Source organism: Myotis lucifugus, unplaced genomic scaffold (assembly GCF_000147115.1).
Source record: "Myotis lucifugus unplaced genomic scaffold, Myoluc2.0 scaffold_57, whole genome shotgun sequence".
NCBI classification, from domain to species: Eukaryota; Metazoa; Chordata; class Mammalia; order Chiroptera; family Vespertilionidae; genus Myotis; species Myotis lucifugus.
The window spans coordinates 1,241,653-1,260,916 of NW_005871105.1; the positions used below are offsets into that span (position 1 = coordinate 1,241,653).

The window sequence follows — 19,264 nt, forward strand, 5'->3', positions numbered from 1 at the left end:
AAGGTCCCAGCTTAGATTTCGTTCAAGGGCATGTACCTTGGTTGCAGGCACAAACACAGTAGGAGGTGTGCAGGAGGCAGTTGACTGATGTTTCTCTCTCATTGATGTTTCCAACTCTCTATCCCTCTCCCTTCCTCTCTGTAAAAAATCAATAAAATATCTATAATAATAAAAGTGTAATATGCTAATTAGACCAGATGACCTTCTGGACGAAGCCCAGGTCCTGGTGCCTGCCAGCAGCCAGAGGGATGCCCGGATCCCCGGTGCCAGAGGGAAGCTGGTGCTGGCGAAAAATGGCCTACTCTTGCACAAATTTCGTGCATTGGGCCTCTAGTATTTTTTTTTTTTTAAACAGGAGTGGAAGGCCATCACTTAGGAAGGACAACCCTGGATGTTTTAGAAAATGAATTTAAATACACTGTGATTTTATAAAGTTCTCTGAACCTCCATAGCCATAGCCAGTTTTACATGGGATGTTTGGAGTAAAAACCTGGAAAGGAACACCAGCCTTCTGAGATAGGTCTAAAAGATTCATGAGCCATCCTTCATGCCCAAGGAAGATGTTGCTACAGCTTTCAAATACATCTTGTTGTTGTTGTAGTTTCCAATTTAAGTTAATATGACGACTGGTTACATGCAGCTCTCTTTATTATCACCACCAGTTTTGACTCCTGCTTTGTCTGGACTAATCAGATGTCTATGTCCTAATATCAATAACGTATGACCTTATTTATTTATTCAAAGTGAGCTATCTGTTGACTCCCTAGAGCACTACTCATTGGCCAAAATACACTTCTAGGGAGTATTTATTTCTCAGCAGCACATCATTCTGTCATCCATGCAGTTATATCAGAAGTGGATTTTGCTTCATCAGTTGACGTGTAACAGTGAGTAGTGAAAACGTAGACATAGAGCCTCTTTCAAGTCTTACCCTCTCTTCAACATACAATGTATTTATTTATTTCTCCTCAATTTTCTGTTTTTCTTCCTTTTCTTTTGGAATCAGGGCAAGAATAAGGAAAACACATGACATTTTTCTTTATAGAAGTACTTTCTCCTATATTCACTAAGGAGATACAAACAATATATGACTCGCCAGTCCCGAGATCCTATATAAAAATGCATCCTACACTCTACTCTTTGCTCCTTGTTTTTGTTGCAAAATAGTTTGTTCTCTCTTAAGACTGTGCAAGACATACTAAATATAATAAGCAGTTAAAAGGCGTGATTTTAGAATGTTTTCGTGGGTTGCATGACACTCTTTTCTCTTTTCTCTGAATCCAGAATTCCTGGAATTGGTGCTTTTTGGTGTTTGTGTCCATGTGATACAGTATAAATTCTTCCTCACCACACTCCAAAGGTTGAGTTATCCACGGTTTTTCCTGGAAAACTTCATAATAGCAAAGTCATAACAGCACTCTATCTATCTCCTGAAAGCATCCTTTGTGCCTTACCAGCCAGTCTCCTCTATTCTCACTTCTCAATAGTTGAGGTTGCCTGGACTTCACCTTGAGTCAGGAAAGCTCTAGCAACATAGTAGGGCCTGAACTGGATCTTTTAATTGGAGATCAAATAACATCCCACAAAGCTTCCTCTGGAGGTTGAGATAAACATTCATTGAAACAGTATTTTGGTTCCCCCCCTTTTTTTTAAGTGTGATCCACAGGATTGTTAAAATGCAAATTTCCAGGGCACACTTTCCAGAAATTCTAATCCTATCAGTATGTTATAGGGCCTAGAACAAGGGTCCTCAAACTGCGGCCCAAGGGCCACATGCAAATACAAATATTGTTCCCATTTTGTTTTTTTACTTCAAAATAAGATATGTGCAGTGTGCATAGGAATTTGTTCATAGTTTTTTTTTAAACTATAGTCCGGCCCTCCAATGGTCTGAGGGACAGTGAACTGGCCCCCTGTTTAAAAAGTTTGAGGACCCCTGGCCTAGAATATGAACATTTACCAAAACCCAGGTAATTCTAATGCAAGTGATGTTTCTACTCTTACTCAGCAAAATACTCACCTCTGACTTTCCTCTGTTGGTCAGATGATTTAGATTGTTTGTAAAAGAATTAATGTTTTTTGACATGCAATTTAGACAAAGCCATATATGCAACTTTAACAAATTCATTTTCTAGGTGTGCACAGAAAATTTTTAAAAGTTCACGACTAGCATATGTGTTGGTCTTAAACCTAGTGTTATTAGAACTTCTGGGATTTCCTCATCTATTTGACATTCAAGAATAGATTTCTGGCCCAGTTGGTGTGGCTCAGTGTTTGAGCGTCAATCTATGAACCAGGGATCACGGTTTGTTTCCTGGTCAGGGAACATGCCTGGGTAGTGGGCTCAATCCCAGAAGGGGGCATGCAGAAGGCAATCAATGATTCTCTCTCATCTCATCATTGATGTTTCCATCTCTCTTTCTCCCTCTCCCTCTTTGAAATATATATAATAGATTTAGTAGGTGAAGCTAATAGAGAAATGCCTAGCTGGTTCAATTTTTTTAATATCTATTTTATTGATTTTTTTTACAGAGAGGAAGGGAGAGGGATAGAGAGTTAGAAACATCGATGAGAGAGAAACATTGATCAGCTGCCTCCTACACACACCCTACTGGGGATGTGCCCCCAACCAAGATATATGCCCTTGACTGGAATCAAACCTGGGCTGATGCTATATCCACTGAGCCAAACCAGTTAGGGCATAGCTGGTCCAATATTTGAACAGATATGTCTTTAGACTGTGTGCTTCCTATTTATATGTGGACTTTCTTATTTAGATTTATTTAGGATTTCTGATTAAAATTCAATTGGAAAATGTAATAAAAACCATACAATATCTTGCAACTATATGAGGGTGACATCTCCAAAGTAAAAGCAGGTGGTGTTGCCGAAACCGGTTTGGCTCAGTGGATAGAGCGTCGGCCTGCGGACTGAAAGGTCCCAGGTTCGATTCCAGTCAAGGGCATGTACCTGGGTTGCAGGCACATCCCCAGTAGGAGATGTGCAGGAGGCAGCTGATCGATGTTTCTATCTCTCTCCCTTCCTCTCTGTAAAAAAATCAACAAAATATATTTAAAAAAAAAAAAAAGCAGGTGGTGTTTCACACAGAGCATATTCCACAATTTATTTGAAAGGGCAGAGAGATCCCAAAGCCTCAGAAGCTTCAGGGTCAACAGATTATTTCTGTTCCAGGAAAAAAAAAAGGACATTTATTGGAGAATTTCCTATCCTAGCTAATAAAGAGGGGCTATGCTAATTGACCCTCACACCATCACAAAGATTGTGGTGCCCACAGCCAATAAAGAGGAAATATGCTAATTGACTGCCATGTCCTCCAAGATGGCTGTGCCCACAACCACAAGATGCTGGCGCCCAGTCCTCTCAGCCCCCAAGCTGCTCAGGGCTGGCCCAAGGCACAGGCAAGCCTCAGATGGCAGCTGCCCAGCCACCTAGGGCCGCTCAAGGCTCAGGTAACCAAGGCCTGCTGAGGCTTGTGCTGCTGGCAATGGCAGCAGCTGAGGTGTGATGGGGTGTCTCCTTCCCCTGACCGCCGGGTCACCTCTTGCCCTTGAGGGCTCCTGGATGGTGAGAGGGTACAGGCCCGGGTGAGGGACCCCCCCCCTCCAGTGCATGAATTTTCATGCACGGGGCCTCTAGTTTCTATAATAATAAAAATATGAAATACTAAGTGTAGGGCATGGCTATAGGGTTAAGCCTCAGACTGACCTGTTGGCATAGCCACAAACAAGTTCCAGCTTAGAGGGCACAGTCCTCTTAGCATAATTAGGCTTGACCTTATGACACTCCCTAGATCTTCTCTGGGTAGCTAATGGGCTGTGGGAGGTACACAAGTGCTGCCAAAACAAGTGAAACTCACAAGAACATTGTAACTATGGTGACCACTAACTTGTTTACCTCTGGCTATAAAATAAAGGCTCAGCTTGCCTCTGGATTCTCTTCGTGGCCTCAGCCAGGCACAGGAAGATCCACCTAGACCCAGCTTATTCTCTTTGTCTATCATTTCTTCATCCTTCACCGCCCTCACTCAGGCTTGTGAACCCCTGGCTGAGCTGGCTCGGCACATGTTACACCCAGCACGGGGCCTGAGTTTGGGGGAACTACAGTTGTCAGGTGAAAGGACGCTCCAGTGAAGCACGTGCAGAAAACAAGAAGGAAGGTAAGGAGCGAAGTTCAGTGATATAACTAGGTGTAAAACATGGGCAATTCAGGATCACAGGAAAAGAATTTATACGTATCCATGCATAATGTTATGCTCTAAGCATGGGGCTGTTCTGTGAGGTATGAACAGCTTTTTGAGTTGTTCGGTTTTGTGAGTAAAATCTGCCCATGGTTTTCTGAGGACGGAAAGGTAAATACAGAGGCATGGGAGAAGGTAGGAAAACAACTTAAAGATCATTATATAGCTGAAGGTCCAGAGGAAATGCTTGCCTCTGTTTTCAGCCTGTGGTCCCTGATTCAGGACTGCCTAGAGCCCACTCCAGAAAGGGAGTGGATGAATGTGGCAGGGGAATCAAGACAGATGGGGGAAGGCTACCAGAGGCTTCCGACTCCACCGGTACCATCGGCATCTCCACTGCCTCCTCCAGTCCCTGGGGCTACAGCTCCTGTGGGAGAGAACCCTCCGGAAGATGCGCTTCCTCCCAAATATGAACGAGGATTGGAGGAAGCAAGGGAACAGTGCCGGCAGGTTTGGGATGATGGGAGTCTGGTGCAAACATTTGGAGAGCTTACTGTTGCTCATAAGCCTCTCCTTTTACCCCCTAAACAAGCAGCTAGAAATGAAAGTCAAAGGGCTACAGGGAGTGGAAACAAGCAGCCTGGACTATGTTCAGGATGCAGGAGAGGAAAGCAATTGGGTAAATGGCTGATGTTGATGATAATCCGATGTTCCCTAGGCAGGGAAATTACAAGCGGGGCCAGCACCGGTCCCGCCAAACAGTAGGGTCGTTATCCTTAACCCCACTGCAGCCTTTCCAGCTGGCTCAGTAAACCTTTATCATGCCACCCGGGAAGCGCAGGATTGGCAAGTTCTCTCTGGAGTGATAGATCAGGACTCAGGTAATAGCGGAAAGCGCCAATCCTATTCTGAAAATGGATATAAGAAAGCATTTGGGGTTTTTCTTCTTAATGCCTGTTTTGGATTGAGTAAATGGATTTTACTTAAGTTTTAACACATCAAAGTTAGCTCTTGACACAAAAAGAAAAACTAACAGTTTGACTCAAAGTTAACGTTTTATTTTGAAGTGCTAAGGCTCAAAAGTAGAACCAATTCACTGTAAACATGTAAAGCTGCATAATTTGCAACACTTTAAGTTAAAGTAGGAAGTCGTAAATACAGAGGAGCATGTATGTTTATATGTATCTAGGAAGCCAGAGCCATTTCTTCAGGTTTCATCATACCATGTTTAGTAGCCTGTTCTTCTAATGAGTTCTCACCCCATTTCACCGAGTTAAAATAAGCTGTCTTATTGAGGCTTCATCTGATATCTTCTGGTTTAACATTTTGGAACACCTGACAGCATTACCAGGGATAAGGACGAATGCAGTAGCAAGCTCTAAAATATATACCCATTTATGAATGGTCAGAATTCCATCAACTATAAACATTCTTTATGAATGGTCAGAATTACATCAATATAAACCTTTTTTATAAAAATAAAAAAAGGGGAGAAGAATGTTATCTGTTAAATTGAAGAATGTTATCTGTTAAATTTTTTGAATTACAATGCAGAGATTTGTACAGCAGCCGAAAGGCATTGGGCCTCCTGTACAATAGCCTCTGCTGAATTAGCCAGGCAAGAGTTTTGCACAAACCAGCCAAGAGTTTTACCAGATCTAGTTATGATGTGGGGAAGAGGTTGTGTTTTGTATCTTTCCAGAAGGAGCAGTGCAGTCAATTTGGGAACCGGAGACTTACATGTGTCACCACAACGGACCCAGAGAAGCTCCTTGTCCCAGTGTTCCAAAGACTGAAAGTTGCCTCGATGACAGCAAAGTGGAAAAAAGAAGAAAAGGAAGGCTATGCAAGGGACTGAGATGCCAACATGGGGTCAGCTGAAGAAGTTAACAACTGAGGCCCAACAGATAGTAGAAAAACAAGATGTGGAAGCTACTTCCTTAATCATGTTTCTGGCTATGCTAGTATTGGTTAGCTGCCAGTCTTCTGCAAGTCTTGTGCAGCCAACTCTGAGGACTCTGAGTAAATCAACAAAAGAAACTTTCATTTATCAGAAACTCACTTATTGCTGTTTTGCATTGGCATTGTTTTGTTATTTTTACTATAGTTTTAAAAATGTTAACACATTGGCATTGTTTTGTTAATAAACAGAGCTTTATGTTAAGTTTTAAAATGTTAACATGTTTGTAGTTTGGGTTTTGTATTGGCATTGTTTTGTCATTGTTTTAATAGCCAGAGTTTTGTTCTTGATGCTTAAGTTTTACTTTCATTATAGTAGCTTAAAAATTAAAAAAGGGTGAGATGTTGGGTACGGCTATAGGGTTAAGCCTTGGACTGACCTGTTGGCACAGTCACAAACAAGTCCTAGCTTAGAGGGCACAGTCCTCTTAGCATAATTAGGCTTGACCTTATGACCTCCCTAGATCTTCTCTGGGTAGCTAATGGGCTGGGGGAGGTGCATCAAGTGCTGCCAAAACAAGTGAAACTCACAAGAACATTGTCACTATAGTGACCATTACTTTGTTTATCTCTGGCTATAAAATAAAGGCTCAGCTTGCCTCTGGATTCTCTTTGTGGCCTCAGCCAGACACAGGAAGATCCACCTAGACGCAGCTTATTCTCTTTGTCTGTCATTTCTTCATCCTTTCACTGCCCACACTCAGGCTTTTGAACCCTTGGCTGAGCTGGCTCGGCACACTAAGAAACTGTATTAGTAAAGTGATTGAAGGCATGGACTCTGTGGCCAAATAGTCTGGCATCAAATCCTGCCAGGTCTGCCAGCTGGGCAACCTTGCACCTCCTTTACCTTATTTTCCTTGGTTCTATGTTTGGAATCATGATAATACCTCCCTGGTGGGGTTTTAGGAAAACCTGTTTAACCTTTTAGTATCTTAGTTTCCTCCTCTTTAAAATAGTGATAAAACCTCTAAGAATGTTTAGTTGCTGTTAAGAGTAAATTTTTATATATGCACTAGCAGCCCGGTGCACGAATTTGTGCACTGGAGTGGGGTGAGGGAGGGCACTTAGCCTGGCCTGTGCCCTCTCGCAGCCCCGTATCCCTGGAAGGATATCTGCCTGTCAGGGGGATTGGGCCTAAGCCAGCAGTCAGACATCCCTCTCTCAGTCCAGGGCTCTCGCAGTCTGGGACTTCTTGCTCCTTACCGCCCACCTGCAATGGAGGCGGGAAAGGCTCCCCCTACTGCTGCTGCGGTTGCCAGCTTTGAGCCTGGCTTCTTGCTCAGTGGTGCTTCCCCCTATGAGAGCACGCTAACCCCCAGGGGGCAGCTCCTCTTTGAGCGTCGGTCCCCTGGTGGTCAGTATGCATCATAGCAACTGGTTGTTATGCAGTTCAGTTTATTTGCATGTTTGAATTTTATTATATAGGATGCTGTTTAGTATGGCATGGGTTGAGACACATGACATTTAAAAGGTGCTTGGCATATATAGAACACTCAATAAGTGTTAGTACATAATATAAAATACTAAGAAATTGAAAAGTATTTTATTTGCTTTTACTTGTAGGTGAATAAGTATGGACAACAAAGATACATATTTGCTGAACTTTAAAGGCTATAATTTTGAATCTTCCTTCGTTGATGCTGACTTTCTAGAATATCTAGATGATTTTGAAATTAGAGATGATGATGTCTTCATAATTACATTTCCAAAATCTGGTAAGTTTGAGGAGTGGACTACCTGCTATCAGTTTTCACTCTGGTTTGGTAATACATGTGTACAAATGAGCCCTTTTCCAGACATTAACAGTAGCCCAGCCTACATTTAGAGCACCATTAGGATATTTAATAAAGTTAAATAAATCTCAAAGTTTTACTATAAAAGGTCATTTAAAATGCATATATTGTTGTTTTTTAAGGCACCTCAGAAGAAACCAAATATTGAGCCAAAGCAGATACTAGGTCACTGCTGACCTGTTGGCTTTCTCTGAGAATGGAGGAAAACATGTAAAAAAAAAAACCCAGCAGGATTTTGGTTAGCAGCATCTCTCAGTCAGAACTAATTCCTAATATGCTTTTCAATTACCCTAATTGCTTTTATTTCCCTATAATAATGAAATAATTTTGAACTAATGGAAATTGTCTTCAAATCTTACATTCCCCTTAAAAGCTTATCTTTTATATGTGCTTTTTAGAATACAGGGTGATTGGTGTTCTTGAATCAATGTTGTACAAAGCGGTTAAAATAGCTCAGAGATACATTGGAGTCAAAGTCAACACAAAAAAAGTCATTCCTGATTTTCATGAAAGTGCTCCAGTCCCTCCCTTTTACCATTGACTTTCAAATTCAGGACCCTGTTTACTTTCCCCAAATTAGTAATACAATGCCTTTTCCCTGGATGTTTCTACTCTGCAAAATGTGTCAGCACATTTGATATCAGGTGTTTTTTATTTTCCTCCCTTAGATGTTGGTGGTGCCTCAGTTTGCTTAGGTTTAGGTTAAGCAGCCCATAAGAATTTTTCCTTTACCCTTAATCCAATCTAAGTATTTGTCTTTAGTCCAATCAGTTGAATTCTTACTCATCTTAAGGGGATATTAGTGACTTTCCAGAATTCACCATACATTTTATCAAACCTACTGTATCTATTAAGTCTACTCAAGTGAGTTTCAATGATTGGAAGATTATTGACACCTCACATTCTTTTAGTACATTGATTATATACTCATGAACATAGGTGCAAAAATCCTATACCAAATGAATATAAGCAAAAACAAATCTAGCAATGTCAAAAAAAAAATAATACCACTGTGACCAGGAGGCTTTATTTCAAGATTGTTTTAAACATATATGAATGCAGTTCACCCACATTACTAGAGCATAGAAGAAAGCCTGAATTATCATCTCAACAGGTGCAGAACAAGCATTTAATAAAATTCAGCATACATTCCTAAGGGAGACTATTAGCAAACTAGGGAGAAAGTGAACTTCTTTATCCTGACGAATAGAATCTACCAAAAACTACCACAGACATCAAATGCAATAGTGAAACATTTAAAATCAAGTATGAGACAAGAATGCCCATCAGTGCTTTCATTTAGCACTGTATTGGGAGCACTGCACAATGTTAAAAAGAAAGGTTTAAGGGGGTCTTGAGCTTTTAAACTGTCTCTATTTCCAAAAGGTAAAGCTTTAAGAAAGACTAAGGAAGGAGAAACAGAGATAAACACAGACAATCACATGAACAGAACTTACATGAATCACAGGGAACAAAAGAGCTGAAGGGTTCATCTAAATCACTATCACAACTCTTTTTGAGTAAAAATGGAACTTAGAACACCTAATTTTATCTTTGCTAATTTTAATGTAAAAGACATAGAAAAAAAAGTTGGGCACATTTCCTTGGCATATTTGGAGTGGTAAAAAAGAAAGAAAAATCTCCAAATAGTTTTGAGATAGATGGCATAATTATTGACATTGTTAATAAAACATTAATTCAGGGTTGGAAATGAAATTATTTCTTTTTACAGGTACCACCTGGACTCAGCAGATATTAAGCTTGATTTATTTTGAGGGACATCGTAACAGAACTGAAGACTTGGCAACGCTTGATAGAGTCCCCTTCTTTGAATACAAAATACGCAAAACAGACTTTCTCAACAGACCGTCTCCTCGCCTCTTCTGTTCCCACCTCCCATATTATTTAGTACCGAAAGGTCTCAAGAACAAAAAAGCTAAAGTAAGTCATATAAATAGTGTATGGACCTTTGGCACAAACAAAAATACTTCCTTCAAATATTTTTTTCCAGCCCCACTCATCCACAGTCTTTCAAATGTGATTATTGTAATCTTTGATACTGTTTTACACATCAAATATAGATATGGAATTATAAGTATATACATAAATTGGGTCATCCCACACATTGCTTGTAGTGTGATTATATAGTATATAGCAACATTTCTTTGATGACAGCACATAAAATTCTATTCTTTTTAATGGTTTAGTAGAATTTATTGTATGGCTGTATAATGTTTAGTGTATTGAGGGATAGGTAAGTTGCAGCAAATGTATATATTACATCGCAATACACATTGTTTTTCTTTTTTTTAATCCTCACCGAGGATATTTTCCATCGATTTTTAGGGAGAGTGGGAGAGAGAGGGAAGACAGAGAGAAATATTGATGTGAGAGAAACACATCAATTGGTTTCCTCAAGCATGAGCCCCGACCAGGGTCCAGGCCAGGAGGAGCCTGCAACCTAGGTACCTGCCCTTGACCAGAATCGAATCTGGGACACTTCGCTCCGCAGTCTCATGCTCTATCCACTGAGCCAAGCAGCTAAGGCCAAACTTTTTAGTTTTTAATATAAATTATAAAATCATATCTCAAACTAATCTGAGTTTGCATTTTACTAAACAATAATGAGATTAAGCACTTTTTAATATGTTTATTGCCCATAATTATTTCTTATTATGTGAAATTTATTATGATTTTTGTCCAATTTCTAAATTTCATGGTCTCTTTCTTAATGAATTCTTTTTTATATATTCTGGATACTAATAAATTATGGGTTATATGTGTTGCTTTTCTCATACTTTGTTTCTTTTTGTAACTTCATGCTATATATTTTGATGAACAGCATTCTTTAAAATTAATTTAATTTAATTGATCAATATTTATTTTAACTAAAATAATATTTTTCTGTTTCGGAAATCTTTTTCTTCTCTGAAACCAGAAATATGTTCTTTATTTTTAAGATGTCAAATGTTGCTTTCATATTTAAATCCTTAATCCATTTGTAAATGATTTTTTTTTTCTGGGGGTCTGGTGTGAGGTATGAATTAGAATTCCAGTTTTATACTGTATGGATAATTATTTGTTCAACATCATCTGTTAAGTGTGTTTCCTTTTTGAAATGCTCTCGAATGCTATCAGGGCTTTTTATCAAATGTCAATTAACGCTCACAGAGGGTACATTGAAATAGTTTCTTTCTTTTTCTTTTTTTAAATATATTTTCATTGATTTTTTACAGAGAGAAAGGGAGAGGGATAGAGAGTTAGAAACATCGATGAGAGAGAAACATTGATCAGCTGCCTCCTGCACACCCCCTACTGCGGATGTGCCTGCAACCAAGGTACATGCCCTTGACCAGAATCAAACCTAGGACCCTTCAGTCTGCAAGCTGACACTATCTCCACTGAGCAGAACTGGTTAGGGCAGAAACAGTTTCTATGCAGGGTAATTTGTAATATTAACCAATCTTACAAATAAATAATTTTACTTTAAAAATTATTTCTATATGCTTGTGTATGTGAAATGTTATGGGAATAAAGTTGATTACTTCAACAGTCTTTTTAATAGAAAACAAAAATGGCTATAACCTAAATTTCTATAATAGTAGGGTGGATGAAACAAATTATTATGAATTCATATCATGACATATGTTGGTGTGAATAAACAACAACAACCTCTAAGGACAACCAAGAATTGTTAAAATTGTTTTTCTATACCCCCTGCAGATTATTTACGTCTACAGAAACCCCAAGGATGTTATGACTTCATTCTTTCATTTTTCAAATGTGGTGGTCCGTCTTGAACCTGGGAATGATATGGAACATTTCATGAAAAGGTTTCTAGATGGAAATGGTAACTATGAATTTATGCATTCAACTTGTTTATGAGGCCATGTTGTCATTTAGCCAAATTCTCACACGTGGGGAACATATTTTAAGGAAATAAAGAAGAGTAACGATAGAAGCTGGATGCACATAAGTGGTTACTGCTCTGTTAATTTAATTTGCCACCCAATGGCCTTTCTATTCTCACCAGGACCACTTTGGGGATTGCTATGGTTGCAAAGGCATATTGTTTAAGAAACAGTTTGGCCAGATCATAAAAGATCCGCAATGGTGTACCCATCCAAAGTGGATGTAGTGTGTGTGTTCTGTCATGGACTTATGGTAGGCTTTACATGGCAGCGGTGCAATATTCATCTCAACACTGAGGAGGATAGATTGATGCGAGAGGCTTGTGGAATGTGGAACTGGGGCTCTCACTTATTTAGAAGATTAGATTCGGGTCCTGTCTTATAGATATCTGAAGTTGCTATCCAGACATCTTAAAATAGATAATAAAAGGAGAAATAAAGACAGATTTTCAGGTGGAAGAAGTAAGAAAGTAAGGAGCTTCCCTTCAGTCTTCACAATGAGTTGTTTGGGTTTCTTATTTTCTCCTCTGCTGCGTTTCCTACATACATAGGAGAGGCAGGTTTCCATTAAAATCATGAAATTGTTTCCCAAAGCACCATTTTTACCAGGTAACTTGGATGTCTAGTGGTGGGGGCTTTACTTTCCTTCCAGGGGATTCCAGAACAGAAAAGAAAGTCTCTAGTTTGCTGTTTGATAAGTGCAGCATCTTTACCTTGTCACTTACTAATTTCCCCCCAGTGGTAGGAAGCCGTTGGTTTGATCACATCAGAGGCTGGTATGAGCACAGACATGACTTCAGTATTCTGTTTATGATGTATGAGGAAATGAAAAAGGTAAGAGGCAAAGGTTATTTTTAAAAATTATTTCTTTGAAAGCCTTTTTTTTTTGGTTTAAATGAACCACATTTTCCCAGTTTTCTTGGAACCTAACTACTTCTCATGCTTTTTCAGGGGTTTCTCATTTCCTGCCCATCCCTCAATTATTGGTTTCCTTAGGGCTCTCTTCTCACTGTACATAGTCATCTTTTGTGGTTCCTTTTCATGCAGCCATCGGTGTCAATAAGGGCAAAATCACATGACTAGTGATTGAAAAAAGAGAAAAGGCATTTTGAAACAGTGGGTCCAACCCTGGCCAGTGTGACTAGTTGATTGTCATCCTATGCAATGAAGGGTTGCTGGTTCGATCCCCAGGCAGGGCCTGGGTTGCAGGCTTGATCCCTGGTAGGAGGCACGATGTTTCTCTCCTCTCTATTCCTCTCTCTCTAAAAATAAACAAAAATATTAAACAAACAACAAACAAAAACAACCCTGGGGTGAGAAGCCACTAAGATTTGGCCTATTTGTCAGAGGTAATTGTGTGCCCAGTGATGCAAGTTCTTTGTGTTTTGTTGTTGTTTTTATTAAAGAGAATCTTGAAATGTAGCTTTCATGGAAATCACATAATATTTACATGTTGGCATTCAATGAAAACTGTCTTAATGCATTGTGTAAACCCAACCAAACACATTTGAAGTTCACTATTTTGTGATCTCTGGTTGATATATTGACTCACTGCTACATATCTTACTTGCTCATTAATTCAAAATTATACAATGCCTATTATGTGACAGACCCTAAATCATCAGACAAAGACAATTGAAACCTTTATTTAGAGAACTTATAATCCAACAGGGAAGACAAGTATTCACTAAGTAGGTATATATACTTCAAATCTGTGAAAACTGTTATCAAGGAAAAGTGCAGGTATGATAGTACATAAAACATACTGATCTGGTATACGTAATAGGCAATTATTTCTGGAAAAGTAACATGACAACTTCAAGCTAATGGATATGAGTTGGTATAGAAGTAAAAGAGAAGTCTAAGTCAAGAAGAGAGAATGTGCAAATTATTTGAAGCTGTCAGGTGCATGATATCTTGGAAGGAAGAAGTTAAAGAGCAAGGTGGAGGGAATGAAAGATTAAGATAGAGAGGTGGATACAGTAGGAGCCAGACCATGCAAGGTCTGTAGTCTTTGTTAGTGATAGTAATTTCTTCATCTTAAAAGCAATAATGAGCGCTTTGACAGTTATTAGAAGAGTAGCATATGATAGAATTAGTATCTTCAGAATGTAATTCCCTCTAATGGGTTTAAAAGTGATAATAGTAAATATAGGCAAACTAGTTAGAGACCATTTTGGTAAACCACAGTTCATTGTTAGTGTAGATAAATGCAAATGGTTTGGGGATGTTGGTTTTGTATCTACAAGTTTGCTGAGTTTGTTTTATATTTCTAATAGTGGTATTTTTTGGTTGTTTTTTTTTTGTAGATCTTTAGTGTTTTCTATGTATATAATCATGTTGTATGCGAACACATAATTTTCGTCTTTCTTTAAATTTGGATGCCTTTTTCTTGTCTATTTACTCTGGCTAGGACTTCCCCTTTAGGCTGAATATAAATGGTGAGAATTGGCATCCTTGCCTTGTTCCTGATCTTTTGTTGTTGTCGTAGTTGTTAACCCTCACCAGAAGATATTTTCCCATTGATTTTTAGGGAGAGTAAAAGACAGAGAAAGGGAAAGACAGAGAGAAATATTGATGTGAGAGAAACACATTGATTATTTGCCTAGTGCATGTGCCCTGACCAGGGCCCAGGTTGGGGAGGAGCTTGTAATTGTGGTACATGTCCTTGACTGAAATCAAACCCTGGACCCTTCAGTCTGAAGGCTTAGGCTCTATCCACTGAACCAAACCAAGTAGGGCTGTTCATCTTTGCATTCCAGGAGTAAATCCCACTTGTTCATAGTGTACAGTTCTTTTAACCCATTACTGAATTTGTTTTGCTAGTGATTTCTTGAGGATTTTTGTATCTTATCTTTCATAAATGATATTGGTTTTTAGTTTTCTTTTCCTGTAGTGTTCTCATTTGGCTTTGGTATCAGGGTAATGCTGGCCTTACAGAATGAATTTGGAAGTATTTCCTCCTCTTTCATTTTTTTGAAGAGTTTGAGGATTGGTGTTAATTCTTCTTTTATTTGTGTGTGGTAGAAATAACCAATGAAGCCACCAAACTTGGACTTTTCTTTTTTGAAGCCATTATATTTAATTACTTGCTTTACTCTTTCCCTCATGAAATTGTAAACTCTTAGCATATTATTGTTCTCTTAAACCTCTCCAGCACTTATCACAGGTTTTGAAATAACTTTCCTAAAAGTGCTAGTTGAATGAATGAATGAGTGAATGAAGGTGAGTTGTCCTTATAAAATCAAACAGTGGAAAGTTCCAACAAAGCTCACAACCAGAGCACTCATTTTCATAGAAGGAATAGGAAAGTAATATATCTTTATCAAACTTTAGACTTACAATAAGTCCAATCACCTTCAGTTTTCAAAAATGTGATGAAGATGTTGGGATGTAACTCGTGCATTCTTTGTAAGCTGAATAATTTCTCATACCCACAATTCTTTCAGGATCTCAGAAGTTCTGTGCTTAAAATCAGCCGTTTTCTTGAGAAAGAACTGAGTGAAGAGGATGTGGAAGCTATTGTGAAACAGGCTACATTTCAGAACATGAAGTCTGATCCAAGAGCAAATTATGATGAGATTCTAAAATATGAATTTGGTAAAAGAACAGATGAGGGACATTTTCTTCGCAAAGGTGATGCTCAGGGGTTTTTAGAAGCAAAAGTGTTGAGAGTTCTGTGATTGCTTTGTCCCTACACTAATTAAGAGGTATTTTTACCGTGTCTTTCTAAGTACTATCATTTGGAACCTGGAGAGAATCAAAGATCTTAACTGCCAATGGCCCTGAAAAGTATCCCAGGAAACTACACAATTTTTTAGTACATAGTCTAACACTTGAACCTAATTAATCAATATTGCATTCCTTCCTTTTAATCTACGTGTCCCTACTTTTTAAAATTGGTTAGTAAATCTTACCTGAAGATAATGTATATGTGTGACCAGGACAGCTCCAATTATTGTTCTGCTTTATTTCTCCTAGAACATTCCAGAAGTAAACCAACATGCATTTTGTTGTGGGGGAGGGAGTTTGAGTTACAGTTATTTCCTCATGTATCATATTTCTTCAATGTAAAAAGTAGATTAATACTTCATGAAACCAATATGCTATGAATTCAAGTATTCAATAACAACATGCAATTAATTTTTATTGTGCTTCTATGACATGACAGGAATTAAGAATGAATATATTTTTCCCCTGATACTTCTTAATTTCAATTAAAAATTTTTTTGATCTTTTAATGTACATTTTTCTAGAACATAATTTGTGCTTCTTTTATTCATATTTTATTTACTAATTTATCCATAACTTAGCATTTTGATGAGGAATATTTATTCTTAGGTAATGAAGATCTTCTTGAAATTGCTCTTGATATTGCTATTTTTTTTAAAAAGTGTTTCTTTTTTGTCCCATTTATTATCAGCTTTTAAGTCTCATTGCTTAACTAGACCAAATAAAAAGTAATTCTCATGCCCATAAATATCTTGCCAACTGTTCCAAATGCCAATGGTAATCCTATAAAATAAAAGGGTAATATGCAAATTGACTCTAACAGCAGAACGACAGGTCCCTATGACACGCAATAACCACCAGGGGACAAATGCTCAATGCAGGAGCTGCCCCCTGGTGGTCAGTGTGCTCCCACAGGGGGAGCTCTGCTCAGCCACAAGCCAAGCCTCTCCCACCTCCTCGGCAGCACTAAGGATGTCCGACTGATGGCGTAGGCCCACTGCCATCAGTTGGACATCACTCAAGAGCTCCCGGACTGCCAGAGGGATGTCTGACTGCCAGCTTAGGCTCGATCCCCCAGGGAGCGGGCCTATACTGGCAGGTGAACATCCCCCGAGGAGTACTGGATTGCAAGAGGACACAGGCCATGCTGAGGAACCCCCCACCCCTGCCAATTGCACAAATTTTCATGTCCTGGGCCTCGAGTGTTTAAGAAAGAAAATTTGTGCCGAAACCGGTTTGGCTCAGTGGATAGAGCGTCAGCCTGTGGACTGAAGGGTCCCGGGTTCGATTCCGGTCAAGGGCATGTACCTGGGTTGCGGGCACATCCCCAGTAGGGGATGTGCAGGAGGCAGCTGATCGATGTTTCTCTCTCATTGATGTTTCTGACTCTCTATCTCTCTCCCTTTCTCTCTGTAAAAAATCAATAAAATATATTAAAAAAAAAAAAAAGAATGAAAAAAAAAAAGAAAGAAAATTTGATAGTTGAAGATGCCAAATAATCTTTACTTAAAAATTGGCTTAATGACAGTTTCTAAGTTCCATCAAGTAAAACTGAAGCAATGACAGCTCTGAACACCCTCTCTGACCTTGATTTCAGTACCTGAAAATCTTTGGGTTGCATTTTTTTTTTAATTTTAAAGTATGTTTTCATTGATTTCAGAGAGGAAGGGAGATGGAGGGAGAGATAGAAACACACTGATGAGAGAGGATCATTGGTTGGTTCCTCCTGCATGCCCCACACTGGGGATTGAGCCCGCAACCGGGCATGTGCCCTGACCAGGAATAAAACTGTGACCTCCTGGTTCATAGGTCTACGCTCAACCACTAAGCACTGCTGGCCGGGCTTTCTTTTCAATTTTATTTATTTTATCTTTAGCTTTTTATTTATGTATTTTTACTTTTAAAATTATAGTTGTGATTCAAGATTATTTTATATTAGTTTCAGGTATGCAGCATAGTGGTTAGACATTTATATACTTTATGAGGTGATCCCTCCAAAAATTATTGTACCCACCTGGCACCATTCATAGTTATTAATATTATTGACCATATTCTCTTTCTGTATTTTAAATGCCATGACTATTTTGTAATTACCAGTTTGTACTTCTTAAGCCCTTCAGGTTTTTCAATTTTAAAACGAAGAAATGCTGATATTGTGGAGTTGTGTTAAAAATTACATTACATGATAGATATAGTTTTACCAAGAATGGTGCCTGGCATTTATTTTTATTGTTATTTTTATATATATACTAGAGGCCCAGTGCACAAAAATTGTGCTCTCGGACAGGGTAATCTCTCAGCCCAGCCTGTGCCCTCTCCCAGTCCGGGAGTCCTCTGGGGATCTCCACCTGCTGGCTTAGGGCCGCTCCCAGGGTATCAGGCCTAAACTGGCAGTGAGACATCCCCCTGTGCTGCCACGGACCATAAGGGGGCCAGCTCCTGCACTGAGAATCTTCCCCCTGGTGGTCAGTGCGCATCATAGTGTCCAGTCATTCCCGGTCATTCCACTCTTAGGGTCAATTTGCATATTACCCTTTTATTATATAGGATTTTCTCTTTATTGTATTCTTTCCCCATCCCCATTTATCCTCCCTATCCCATCTTCCACCTCTACCCACCTCTTTCACTCGCACAATCACCACATTGTTGTCCATGTCCATGAGTTCTTCTTTCTATTTTTTCCCCACACTCCCAATAGTTACCCCATACCAGAGTTATCTGTCTGTTCTCTATCTATGAATCTATCTATTTTGCTTGTTCATTCAGTTTGTTCATTAAATTTCACATATGAGTGAATTGATATGGTACTTGTATTTCTTTGGTGCCTAGTATTTAGTAAAATATATGAAAAAATTATAACCTAGTCCTCTATTTTACTTTTGTTATACCATCTCAATAAAGGTTATAATTTAATGGTAGAGGTTGGTGAAAGCATAATAGCTAAGGAAAGTGAATTATAGAAGTGTTTTTTGGTTTGTTTCTTAGTTCATTTCTGTATAAGGAAACATGAAGTATCAAACCCATGGAGAACTACCAGATATTTAGCGTGGCTTGAAGAGGAGATGAAAGTGGGTGGGAAGAAACTCTTGCCCTGATAGTGCCACTTCCTCACCCAGGTGCTGATCATGTGCTTATTTCTAGGTACCGTTGGAGACTGGAAACATCACTTGACAGTGGAGCAAAATGAAAGATTTGACAAAATATTCCAAAGGAATATGAAAGATTTGCCTTTGAAGTTCATCTGGGATTTAAATGAAGAGTAAAATCAGTGTAGAAGAATTCTAAAAAAATCTACTAACCAGAGAGACTATTTTAATATACACATTAATTTGTGCTTCTTATGCAAATGTTAATTATAAAACTTTAATAATAAAAAATGAGTAAACTGTACTTAGATTAGTTGGCAGGTGTTTGATAAGCACTTTGAAATTTCAAAAATTAAAATCATTTACTAGATAGTCTGCATTGATACCCTGTATTATAAATTGAAAAACAGGAAGCATGTAATAAGAAATTATAAATGTTCTGAGTTTTCCTTAGTGTGTATTTTTTCTTTACCTACAATTAAACTGAGTATCAATGAAACATTAAACTTAATTATTATAATTAAACATTAATTCTTTGATTTAAAATAATTGTGAATGTTGAAATAGAGAACTCTTATGAAAGCA

The 19,264-nt window shown here is 38.6% G+C and overlaps 1 protein-coding gene across 4 annotated transcripts; it reads left to right on the forward strand.

The window, feature by feature from the left end:
- Window positions 1–810: 810 nt before the first annotated feature.
- On the forward strand, window positions 811–19,264 carry LOC102417596 (amine sulfotransferase-like). Of its 4 annotated transcripts, none has more exons than XM_023754166.1 (9): window positions 825–887; window positions 4,050–4,177; window positions 5,877–6,070; window positions 7,721–7,872; window positions 9,683–9,891; window positions 11,674–11,800; window positions 12,601–12,695; window positions 15,311–15,497; window positions 18,735–19,264. In XM_023754166.1, exons 4-9 carry the CDS (start codon window positions 7,731–7,733, stop codon window positions 18,854–18,856), a joined length of 882 nt encoding a protein of 293 aa, XP_023609934.1. In that variant the 5' UTR covers window positions 825–887; window positions 4,050–4,177; window positions 5,877–6,070; window positions 7,721–7,730; the 3' UTR covers window positions 18,857–19,264. The 4 variants fall into 4 exon arrangements, with proteins under 4 accessions (XP_006089242.1, XP_023609934.1, XP_023609935.1 ...); XM_023754167.1 differs by having other exon boundaries at window positions 5,901–6,070; XM_014456231.2 differs by lacking the exon at window positions 5,877–6,070.

Excerpts from the sequence above, each read along its gene's own strand:
- LOC102417596 (XM_006089180.3), top strand. The coding sequence starts at position 7,731 with ATGGACAACAAAGATACATATTTGCTGAACTTTAAAGGCTATAATTTT. Across the intron at positions 9,892-11,673 it reads TCAAGAACAAAAAAGCTAAA|ATTATTTACGTCTACAGAAA; the intron begins GTAAGTCATATA and ends TACCCCCTGCAG. Across the intron at positions 15,498-18,734 it reads GGGACATTTTCTTCGCAAAG|GTACCGTTGGAGACTGGAAA; the intron begins GTGATGCTCAGG and ends GCTTATTTCTAG.